The sequence below is a fragment of the Paramisgurnus dabryanus genome, chromosome 18, assembly GCF_030506205.2.
Source record: "Paramisgurnus dabryanus chromosome 18, PD_genome_1.1, whole genome shotgun sequence".
NCBI classification, from domain to species: Eukaryota; Metazoa; Chordata; class Actinopteri; order Cypriniformes; family Cobitidae; genus Paramisgurnus; species Paramisgurnus dabryanus.
In genome coordinates this window covers 24,831,771-24,844,582 of record NC_133354.1, presented here as the reverse complement: position 1 = coordinate 24,844,582, position 12,812 = coordinate 24,831,771, and the positions used below count along the sequence as shown (strand labels likewise).

The window sequence follows — 12,812 nt, the reverse complement described above, 5'->3', positions numbered from 1 at the left end:
AAGGAGTTAAACACAGAAAAGGATACCTGATGTTTTAATTGGCTTTTCCAAAACCAAATTCAATTTTTCGTGGAGACCCAATGATGCGCAGAAAGGATCCAGGCACTTTTGTTTTGTGAGATGAGTTTTTTGTTTTTTGTTGGTGTAATAAGGAGCAGAGCAAGGAACCAGAAGGCTGGATCAGTTGCTTTGGATGGAATCCACATGAGGAGCGTGGTAAATAGAGGGTAATTAGTGGGTGGGTGGGTAATAGGCACATTTTGAGTGGGATATTGTAGTTTATTTAGGGTTTCAAAAAAATACTACTTTAACATTTGTTGGTATTTGTTGTGTTGGCAGTGGTGTTGCCCCTACAATTGGCTAAATCCTATTTCTAGTTTGTAGCGTTATTTCTCTTTCACCCTTCTTTAAATAAAGATTAAATGTCCATTTGACATATGTGTTGTTTTCATTAAATAAAATTGATGCAATCTGTTGACACTTTGCTGTTTGGTTTACAGTAATATAAAACATGGTGGACCACAGTGCTCAAAAACACATCAATCGGTGGTCTGATTATGCAAATTAAGCCCTCAATATTCTTCCAGCGAATTACGGTTTCGTTCTTCGCTAGAAGGCTATACGAACTTCAAAAAGGGTGAGCAACAGTATACTGTTTGCGAACATTCCAACACCCCCTTGTTTCTGGAGGCGAGGTTAGATGGAGTATGTAAGTCATCGCTTTCCAGAGAGTCTCCAACAACAAACATAAGAGCAGTATAGCAAACACTTAGCACTGAAATTTGTACAGATGTCAAAGAAATAGTTCATCCCAAAATGAAAATTAGCCCATGTTTTACTCTCCCTCAAGTCATCCTGGTTGTTTGACTTTCTTATTTCAGCCAAACTCAGTTGGAGTTGTATTTCAGGGTTCCTACAGGTCTTTTAAATCCTTGAAAGTTTGTGAATCTGGGGAAATAATTCAAGGCCCTTGGAAGTTTTTGAAAATCTACATAGATAGATACAGGTCATTAAAAGTGCTTGAATCTATTTTATGCAAGAAGTTTTCTGGAAAAAAAACCCATATTATTCCCTGTGTAGTGTAGGATAATATTATAAAATTCTAGACTTTTTAAGCCCAGTGCTAAACCGTTCACTTTAAATGCTTATATATTTTGTATGGAAATGTTGATTTATACCAAAATGCTTTTTTGCATAATTGTGTTTGACAAATGAGAAGGGAAAGAGGCGCTACATCTCCCTTGCCATACTTCCTGCGTCCCTGTAACGCTGTCCTGGCAATATTTCAGATAGCGATATACTTACTGGTTCCCCCTTCACCTTGTCTTTGTTGTTAAGCCTCACCATTGGTTGAATTTGATAAACACATTCAGATGCACTTACCCTTGGAGGCGTCCCCAAATGTCACCGCAGTGACGCAGCGTGAGTTCCCTCGAAAGGGAACAGTAACAATGTAACCTTGCTCTCACTTGAAATGTGTCCTCACATTTAGTCCTTGAATTTGAGGGTATTTTACCTGGAAAGTCCTTGAAAGGTCCTTGAATTTGAAGTTAACTAAGGTGTGGGAACCCTGTATTAAATAATGTCCTGGCTCTTTTCAGCTTTATAATGACATTGGATAGTGCCCCATATTAAACTCTTCAAAAAGTGTGTTCATCTCAAAACCTAACCCATAGAGTTCTTAAATCTGAAGAGAAGCAACGTGTTTTGTTAGGAAAACGTATTTCAAACTTTATAAACTGTGATCATGGGCTTCTGGCAACAGCCATACTTGCATTCAGGAGTCGAGTTGAAATATAAAAAATACTTTGCTTCAGAAGACATTTTGTAATCCTATGGATTAGTTGTTTTTTAAGTAATGTGAATCAAATAAAATGTATTGTTTGCTTTTCTCTAGAGAGCAAGGTTGGTTGCAAAATTCCAGGAATTTTCACTTATTTAACAGGAATTTATGGGAATTAGAAAGAAACTGAGAGTTGCCTATAACAGGGAACTTAAATGTAGTTTAAAAAAAATCTTCCAGTATAATTTTGTTTAAAATAACAAGATTTATTCAATTTTAGTTGAATTTCTATCCTGCACGTTCCTCAGGCACACTCCCTTCATGTGCATTCTTTCATAACATGCACAGATAATTTCTTGAATCCTGCACACAAAATAATGTCAAAATCTCCATCTTTGCATGTATTCATGTAAATTACATATATTTTTTAAAAACTTCTTTGTGCTGGGTGTTCATATTTGAATGATTTTTGAAGGGTTTTTGATTAAATAAATCCAGGCTTGATGAGCGTAAGTATCAGGAATCTTCAAAATGTGTATTACCCTGCATGCATGTCTGCTTATGACCAAACAAAATGTTTATTTATGTTTGTATATGATATAGTTTATATAAATTCCCATACATTTCCATTAAGTTTCCAATTTGGAATAATTCCAAAATTCCCCATATTAAGTTCCCATGGAAAGTTTCCAGAAATTTACCAGAAACTTTCTCCCCATTTGCAACCCTAGCTGTGTAATGCCAATATAGACACATCGTAAAGTTAAATAAGCAATCCGTTGTAAATCTTGAAACCTGACAGATGAATTGGTCACTAACTACACTACAAATGTAGCTGCAGCCTAGCATGTGAATGTTCACTCGTATAAACTCCTACAAGAGTGTATGAATATTTGTTTAATCTGGTTCATGACAGTCTTATAAATATTTTAGGCACACTTAAGCATCCACTAAATAATAAAAGGTCAGATCTTTCATTGTGTGTGCCACACTAATTAAATAATATATCACCCAAAGCATTGGTCTCTGGACCTGAGAGTACAGTCCAGCACAGGCCCAAATGGCCCGGTGCATTGTGGGATGAAATAAAATGCGGGCAGTGGGAAGCTAGTGGAAAACGCTGGCATATGCGGGGTGAGGCTCTGAAGCAGCCAATCAGAGAGGCGGTGCAGTGCGGTGGGCGGGGCACGCCGGGTTCCGTGACGCGCAGTTGGATGTGAGTTACGAGCGCAGCCGCATGGGTAGACGATTTAAATAGTGGTTAGAGAAGTCAAGCGTGAAGCACAGCGGCTCAAGAAAAGCCTCAATCAAACAGTGACCCGGTGTAAAAACACCACGAGAGGTGAGCATTTCATTTCCTATGCATGCATCCGAAGAGTTCTCCATATAGTTTATGGGAAAAATAACGCATGGAAAAATGTAAGTTCAGTATTGAGTGCCGTGTTTAAATGAAGCATCATCGACACGCGACCTTTTTTCGTTTTTTTTTTATTCGCATTATGTACGTATATCGCCATTGGTGTTAAAACACGTGTTTGCAAACGGAAAACGCTTCGTTAAATTGTTTTAAATGGGGAGTAATTAGGGCGGTGGCGTGACATTAAAGTTAAAAGTGCTCGCCGTTTGGAGAGATGGGCTGTTATGTAATTGTGCCAATGATGAGAGAGCATTGAGATCAGATGCTGAGGACTTCATCACCGAGACCAACACAGGCTGTTTTATGTTGACATGGGAGCAGCACTGTCTTGAGTGAAAGTTTGTAAAATGGCCACAGTCTGCAACAAACTCCGTATGTGATGTGAAGTTATATCACCCTTCTGTGATTTCCTTTCAATGACCTTATCAAAGACAGACACCTGTGATGGGTAAATTATTAATTGTCCTTTGCAGCATTATTTACACTCACTCATTCCCACTGAAATGTAATCGTTTTACTCACGCAGCTGCAAAGTTTACATTTTTTTTAAACTACACTTCTACATTTTTTTTCAGCCCTAGTGAATAGATCATAACTGTTCTCCCTGCCTGGTTAAACTGGTGTAGCAGGCTGGTTTTAGTGGGGTTTGGCCACTTTTTTTAGTTGGTCATCCTGGGAGACCAGCTAACCCACCTGCTTGACCAGGCAGGAAGAACAGCTTTGCCAAGGTTGAAGCAGTGTTCAAATTGAGGGGGGGGGCTGGGGTGGTCCCAGACCTCTTATAAGCATCGGGGGACCCCTATAAAGCACAAAAATATAAATTGGGGGGTATTAATTAGAATACTACATGAATCGCTGCCACAAATCGATACTGTCCATTATTTGTACCAATTTCGCAATAAACTAATCCAAAAGATTTCTGTCTGAAATAAATGTAAACAATCATGCTGTTTTCTTGAGGAATTGACAGATAAGTCAAAAGCTTCGTTTTTATGACCCTTCAAATTGTGCAAATTGACATTGGGAATTAATTAAACCACAAATGGAAGCATGTAAATTTAGCAAAAAACGCCCATGTATTGCAAAAAAACTTTTTACACTCGCATGAGGTGATTTTTCAGGCAATCAAAAGGTGTGTTTAGCAAAACTCCAATGGCATTTTCAGGTCAACTGAATTATGTAAATCACATAATGATTATTTGAAGATAACGCGGTATACACCTCTCAGAAACACCTCATAAGTGTTTGCTCCCAAATATAAGACGCTTTCCTTCCCAATAATGTTTGGATAACACTTCTACATCTCCTTTGATTTAAAATAACGTACTATTAGCTCCGAGAAACACCTCATACGTTGCTCCCAAGTATTTATCTGGACCAAGTGACGTCACTGTGTTTCGTCGCCGCCATTTTTGTGTCCGGTCACAGCTGCGCACCCTTTTTATTCTATGGTCACAGCAGGCACAACTACCTGATGAAGATCAATAAGACACTCCCAGGAGGTTCACAACAAGATTAAAATATGCTCGCGATATGTTGTGCTGCTGGATGTAATAGCAGTCGTCACAGGAACCCTGAACTACAATTTTTTTCTATTTCAAAGGAGTTAGATTGGCAGAATAAAGGATTGCCTTCAATCAGAAGTGACCACTAACATAAATGCTTGCCTAATATTAAATGAATAGTAAAAAGTTCTCAAGTAATTCAATAATCAAATAAACAGTAAGTGATAATATAAGAACAGAGAAACAAATGAAAAAACTGACAAATAAATATAACATTAGGTTGCAGATTGTTTTTTGATTAACATACAGCTGTCGCTTTAAAAGCCTACAATACGTCCTAAACCACTTTTTCCCTAAACTGTTAACTTTACACATAACCTTTTTATATACACCAATGGACATTTTGACTAAATTATGAGCGTATGTGACAATAAAAGCCTGAAAGATCAAATTGAGGGGGGGGGCTGGGGTGGTCCCAGACCTCTTATAAGCATCGGGGGACCCCTATAAAGCACAAAAATATAAATTGGGGGGTATTAATTAGAATACTACATGAATCGCTGCCACAAATCGATACTGTCCATTATTTGTACCAATTTCGCAATAAACTAATCCAAAAGATTTCTGTCTGAAATAAATGTAAACAATCATGCTGTTTTCTTGAGGAATTGACAGATAAGTCAAAAGCTTCGTTTTTATGACCCTTCAAATTGTGCAAATTGACATTGGGAATTAATTAAACCACAAATGGAAGCATGTAAATTTAGCAAAAAACGCCCATGTATTGCAAAAAAACTTTTTACACTCGCATGAGGTGATTTTTCAGGCAATCAAAAGGTGTGTTTAGCAAAACTCCAATGGCATTTTCAGGTCAACTGAATTATGTAAATCACATAATGATTATTTGAAGATAACGCGGTATACACCTCTCAGAAACACCTCATAAGTGTTTGCTCCCAAATATAAGACGCTTTCCTTCCCAATAATGTTTGGATAACACTTCTACATCTCCTTTGATTTAAAATAACGTACTATTAGCTCCGAGAAACACCTCATACGTTGCTCCCAAGTATTTATCTGGACCAAGTGACGTCACTGTGTTTCGTCGCCGCCATTTTTGTGTCCGGTCACAGCTGCGCACCCTTTTTATTCTATGGTCACAGCAGGCACAACTACCTGATGAAGATCAATAAGACACTCCCAGGAGGTTCACAACAAGATTAAAATATGCTCGCGATATGTTGTGCTGCTGGATGTAATAGCAGTCGTCACAGGAACCCTGAACTACAATTTTTTTCTATTTCAAAGGAGTTAGATTGGCAGAATAAAGGATTGCCTTCAATCAGAAGTGACCACTAACATAAATGCTTGCCTAATATTAAATGAATAGTAAAAAGTTCTCAAGTAATTCAATAATCAAATAAACAGTAAGTGATAATATAAGAACAGAGAAACAAATGAAAAAACTGACAAATAAATATAACATTAGGTTGCAGATTGTTTTTTGATTAACATACAGCTGTCGCTTTAAAAGCCTACAATACGTCCTAAACCACTTTTTCCCTAAACTGTTAACTTTACACATAACCTTTTTATATACACCAATGGACATTTTGACTAAATTATGAGCGTATGTGACAATAAAAGCCTGAAAGATCACAGTTCTGCACATTTGTTCCCGCTGAGATGTTATGGACAGCAGACTTTATCTTGTGTCCCAGCAACTTATTATTTTAAGTTAGAGAGGGATTGTTCATTCGCGTTAGTAAATTTAAGCCAAACATATTCACCAAGTAGTCTACTCCATTTATAATGAGGGATACTTTATTTATTTGTATGAGACATTTTTAATTTCTGGAAGTATTTAATACAGAATATGAAAATTCATCATTTTGTTGATTTTGCACTCTTCTGCGATCGCAAACAACTGGAGGGACTGGCTGGCAGCTAGGGATGCGTGATAATTCGCATGCGATATCATGCGCATCTCGTCAGTGAAGCCGGTTCCTTAATTAGTAGTAAATTGCCATCACCTGCTATTCAGATGGAGCAGCATTTACTACACAAAGCCGTAGTTCATTGACAAGCTCGGCCATATCGCATACATATCTTAGGTGATACGTCTGCGATTAAATAAAGCTAAGTTGTTAGTGAACTATGGCTTTGTATAGTAAATGCGGCTCCATCTGAAAGCAGGTGCCGACAATTTACTACTAATCACTGAAACGGCTTCACTGACGAGATGACAATCACATGCGAATTATCGCACATCCCTACTGGCAGCCGACATCTAACTCCAGATTGTCCAATCAGTATTTTTTTTCTCTGGTAAGCTCTCAATTAAACTACATAAAATGGTCACATAATTAATGCTGTGTTTGCTACCAACATGGACACACATATGGCAGCGGGCATGGCGGAATTGCCGTCTTTGGTGCCCATGAATAAGGTTTTTTTGCATTAATGTTGGAAAACACTCCTACGTGTCTTTCAAATAAAATAATGTCTTAAAATAACTTCTGTCGACGTGATGTTTGGAATGACTTATCCCGAAAGATAATTCTTTTTTTTTATTGCATATCATCGCTTAGTGGAAACCCTGTAATTTCATTAGCCAGGGGACCCCCATAATCTTTGACATAATTAGTACCCTGGCTGGGAGGATCATCTTAAACCAACTAAAACCAGGCAATCAACTTGGTCAGTCTGGTTTAGACTGGTAGGTCAACTGATCTCCCAGCCAAGACTAGCTAAAAAGTGTCCAAAACCAGCCTGATACACCAGCTTAAACCTCTAAAACCTTATGCTGATTTTAGATACTCTTTTAGTAGGGAAACCTACTGAAATAAATTCTTATCACTTCGTTATGTTTTTAGTTTGACAACAATACAACACAACTGTTATTAGTGCTATAAAACAAAAATACAACTATCTCTAAACATCAATAAGTTGTTTGTATGTTTTCATTGTTGTGTGATGATTTTGTTATTGTCAAGAATACACTTGTTTTATACGTATTCATAATCTAATTATGCGTTTAGGAGCATCCAAGTTTGATTTTAATCATGTATTTCTCATCAATTTTTAATCTTTGACATGACCTTACTAGGTTAACATTCAAGAAAGCAAGGTTATATTTTTTGCATTGAGCCCTGCCATATATCACAAAAATGTTTTGCGCTCACATGAGGTGTTTTTTCAGGCATTTCGGAATGTGTATTTCACAAAGCTGCAATAGAAATCGTTTATTGGCATTTTCAGGTCACTTCATAATTATTTGAATATGACACGGTATGTACTAAAAACCTCCCAGAAACACCTCAATATGTGACTGTATGGGGTCTTTCATTGGCATTAATGTTTGGATAATACTCTTATGTCTTAAGAGTTAATATTCAAGAAAGCAAGGTTATATTTTTCACAGAACTGGATGATTCTATGTGGATAGGGTTTTCAGTCATGGTCACACATAGCTTGAACGCCATAGGCCTTTGCTTAGTTTTATATCTGTAATAATGTAAACTGCATAAGGATATGATTTGTACTCCTTGTCGTCACATCCTTATTACTGGTTAAATTTTATCAAGCCTTTCCCTCTCCTGGGCTGAACACAGAGTCTTAAAGAGAGCGAGATGGAGATGATTGAGGTGGCCTCCTTTTTGTCAAATCATGACTGCACGTTTCCTTTTTCGTAGATGCACCAGTTCCTTAATAAGCTAATTGGAAAGGTAGAAGACTGTGTAAACTCAGACAGGTCCCACACAGCAGACTTAACAACAGTGTTTGCTTAAAGAACTCTCTAGTCTTTTTTTTTTTTTTTTAAACCCAGTGGCTGAAACGCACAGCCGATATTATGCACAGGTATTTCATGTACTACAGCTTTTGATCAGAAAGTCCTTATCGATCTGTTAGTTTGAGTCGTTTATAACATGCATTTGAAAAAGTATTTCACAAAACTGCAATGGAAACCCTTTATTTGCATTTTCGGGTCACTTCATAATTATTATTGGAAGATGATGCAATATGTACTAAAACTTCCCAGAAACACCACAATATGTGTCTGTATAAGGGGCTTTCCTTGGCATTAATGTTTGGATGATATGCTTACGTCTCCTTCGGTTAAAAATAATGCGTAGTGCGATGGATGTGATCTACGTAAACTTACCAACAGGGCTCCAGACTGCCCCCAAATGGTGGCATTTTGCCCCTAAAATTTGAGAGTGTGCCACTGAATTTTACATCCAGTCGCACATGTGCAACCAGTAAATGTGACCTTTTTTCCAAAAGTGCACAATAAAATGTGACACTGAATTTGAAACGGCACATTGTACTTTCTGCATCTATCCTTAAAGTATTTATTAGTAATACAGCGGAAATTAGTAGAAATGTGAATATTTGGTTAGCATGTTGATTTACGGTGTGTGCCCCTAAATTTTCTGGTTGCGCCCCTAAAATTTTCAGTTGGGGGCCACTGCGCTCCTAGTGAAAAAAGTTAGTCTGGAGCCCTGACCAACATCAGTCGACGTGATGTTTGGAATGACTTATCGCACAAAAGGAAAAAGCTTTCAGTCGCATATCATCGGTTAATTGAACGCCGTCATTTTGCAATAGTCTTTTGTCGACATTTAGAAAATAACTGTAATGGTACAGCAAAATGGGAGGGCACCTACAGACCATGTGTGAGCAGTCAGGTTTCAAAGGTTTTTCTGCTTGTATCCACAGCTATCATGACTGACAGGAAGGCAGTAATAAAGAATGCTGATATGTCTGAAGACATGCAGCAGGATGCAGTGGATTGTGCCACACAGGCTATGGAGAAGTACAACATTGAGAAAGACATTGCTGCTTACATCAAGAAGGTAAGCCACAAAATATTTCTGATTTTCAACACCAAATTTAAAAAGGCCTTTTAGTTCTTACACGGTCAAAAATGGTCCTTAGCTATCACTGGTGGAGTACCCTTTAAAAAGGTCCTTATGGTACCATTTAGGGACAGATATACAGTTGTTCAAAAATAATAGCAGTGCGTTTAAAAAAAGTGAGTAAAGCTCTAAATGAAAACATAAAAAAAGTGTTTTACTACTATACAGAAATTGAAGAAAAAGCAATATTATAGCAGTGTCTGCATTTGTCTTTACAAAGTCAGACTATAAACTGAAAAATGCTTCAATTTAGCTTTCTTGTGAATCACTGAAGTGATATTTAGTTAGTTTAACCACGGTTTCTGAGAACTGCTTCACCAACATCTGGTACACGTGAACGGGTATTCCAGCCCAAGCTAATTGCACTACGTGTCACATTTCCTCTTCATTTCTTGGTTCTGCCTCAGGAACCAGTTTTCTATTGGATTAAGGTCCGGGGATTTGGTTTGGCCACTCCGTAACATTAATCTTGTTGATCTGGAACCAAGATGCTGCTCCTTACTTTGTGTCTTTCGGGTTGTTGTCTTGTTGAAACACCATTTCCTTTTCAGCATAAGGCAACATGCCCGCTTTAAATATTTTGACTGATCCATTATCCCTGGTATGCGATAAATGGGGCCGAAACCATAGTATGAGAAACATCCCCATATCATGATGTTTGCTTCACTGTCTTCAGTGTACTGTGGCTTAAATTCAGTCTTTCTGGGTTCTTTGGCAAATTGTAACTTTTTTTTTTAACAATGGTTATTTGCGCGGGGGCTTCTCACTGATAGCTTTGCTTCACATAGGCGTCTTCTATTTGTTACAGACAGTACTCAAGGTAAAGTTTTTGATCATGGCTTTCTTTGATCACCTTGGAGCTGATCATTGGCTAATTATTTGCCATTTCGGCTATTCTTCGACCAATTTGAATGGTAGCTTTCCAGTTTCTTCCATGGCAACCAAAATCAGAAAGACATTTTAAAGTGTTTATAATTTTATCTAAGCAACATATCATTTTCTGCACTTCATCATGTGTATTCGACAACATTTGCTATATTGGCTCTTAAATAAGGGCCATTTGTTTGACACCAGTTTTTTCACAGAATGAATAATCTCACAAACTGAGACATGTACCTGACCCGAATCAGTTTTTACCCGAACCTGAGGTGCATAAATAATAAAAAAGACCTGACCTGAGTCTGACCCAACCCAGTGGCAAATTTTTGTCTCAGTGAAATTTAACCTACCGCCAGCCACACGATGTCGCAAGCGCTCTTGGCAAACAGAGGAGGGGTTGGAAAAGGACTCCCCACACATGCAAGAGAGTTCGAGTCGCCTTTGGTCCGTTCGGCAAAAGCACATTTATTTTAAATTACCCACGACCCGTGTCCAAGCACCTTTAAGGTTTAACCTTTAACTTTTAGACCCTGAACGCATGGGTCAGATGTGGGTGATTCTCACGAAATCCAGATTTAGAAAGTGTCCAGCATCAGATTTTTTAAAAAGCCCTTTAAGTCATTTTTTTGCACATATAAGATTAAGGTGTGAACTTACTATAACCATAATTTTTTAAGGATTTAAAAAATATTTCCTATAGAATTATTACAAATGTTTTAGATTATCATTACCGCAACATATTACATTAAATATTTGCATTTACAAACTCGTTTTTTTGGTAATGAGAACTAAAAAGTTGTCTAGGTACTATGACAAAAATAATTCTACTTTTATCTGGAGTGTCACAGTCAATTATGTCCCTTCCAACTATATTTTTTTTTTTTTTTTTTTTTTTGAAAATGTTAGTTCATTGAGGGCTTAAACAATGATTGAAAATTGTTGCGGAGGATGAGAAAATTGCTCTTGGACACATTTATATTCTTTATTATTGTCTCTACATTTACCAATGATCACCAAATACCACATGTTTCTTTACTGTAAATGTTTATAGTATAACATGCACTGAAGCTTTTTATTTTTTACTTTTTTTTATAAATATTTCCATGTCAAAGAACCCAAATCCAGTCATGGACACGTTGCGGTAATGGAAAATTCCCCTTAAATGTGGAAAAAACAACAAAATTGGTTTGTATGATGTCTTTGAAATCATGTGCAAAATAGTACACACAGAGATGTTTTAACCGTATGCTTCTTATTTTGAATGCATTTACATTTATCAAAATGTTTCATGACACCTCATAAGTCTAATTTCGCAGGAATCACCCATCTAAGTGGACCCGTGAAGACCTACTCCACACTGCTATTTGAACACGCCCCTTTCAATTAATGATTTAGTTACAACGAATCAGCAGCGTGCATGTCATGAGTGTTGGATCTTTTGGTTTTTCTACAGCTACTAGTAAATAAGTTGCCATGTAGAAATATAATTTCTACCAAAAACAGTAATTGTTCTGATTAGGGATGTTGGACTGCGATTATTTTAAACCCAACTGTAACATGCACTCTTTGGTTTCAGTATATATCCCTGAGGTACTAATTTGAATTATTTAGGTGGAAAAGTATATCTTTTGAAAGGGTACTCTACCTGTGACAGTTAGGGACCCTTTTTATACTTTTTTTTTGTGTACAGTCTTTCTAGAGATTATGAATGTAAGAGAATACTGTTGGTCATCGTAAAATATCTGATAGTTGTTGCTCTTTCGACAGGAATTTGATAAGAAGTATAATCCAACATGGCACTGCATTGTGGGACGGAACTTTGGCAGTTATGTGACGCACGAAACAAAGCATTTCATCTACTTTTACTTGGGTCAGGTGGCTATTCTTCTCTTCAAGTCTGGCTGAGGAACAACTGCCATTCATGAAAGCTTGGACATCAGCTCCAAACCTGGACTGTGATGCACTGATGGCTTGAGCCACATTCATACACACACACACACACACACACACACACACACACACCACTTTCATACATGCATACACACACACACCAAACGCTAACATTCTGTCCCACATACACATTCATGACTTTAGCTATAGAGGCTGTGCATAATGCATGGGCCATGTGTAATATTTAATTTGTATATGTTGCAATACAGTAACTTTTGCTTTCTGTAGTTGCACGAGTTGAAGCAACAAGACATGTTTTTTGTTAATTTTTCCAAGTCCAGATTTGTTTTTGCACTGAAGTTGTACAAAATGCTTTAACCGCTGCCTTTAAATGATATTAAAGATTACGTCATACA

The 12,812-nt window shown here is 37.4% G+C and overlaps 1 protein-coding gene across 2 annotated transcripts; it reads left to right on the top strand.

The window, feature by feature from the left end:
• Window positions 1–75: 75 nt before the first annotated feature.
• dynll2b (dynein, light chain, LC8-type 2b) lies at window positions 76–12,812 on the top strand. 2 transcript variants are annotated; one of them, XM_065287452.1, is made up of 3 exons: window positions 76–216; window positions 9,428–9,564; window positions 12,274–12,812. In XM_065287452.1, exons 2-3 carry the CDS (start codon window positions 9,433–9,435, stop codon window positions 12,409–12,411), a joined length of 270 nt encoding a protein of 89 aa, XP_065143524.1. In that variant the 5' UTR covers window positions 76–216; window positions 9,428–9,432; the 3' UTR covers window positions 12,412–12,812. The 2 variants fall into 2 exon arrangements, with proteins under 2 accessions (XP_065143524.1, XP_065143523.1); XM_065287451.1 differs by lacking the exon at window positions 76–216 and adding an exon at window positions 2,969–3,125.

Excerpts from the sequence above, each read along its gene's own strand:
- dynll2b (XM_065287452.1), top strand. The coding sequence starts at position 9,433 with ATGACTGACAGGAAGGCAGTAATAAAGAATGCTGATATGTCTGAAGAC. Across the intron at positions 9,565-12,273 it reads TTGCTGCTTACATCAAGAAG|GAATTTGATAAGAAGTATAA; the intron begins GTAAGCCACAAA and ends CTCTTTCGACAG.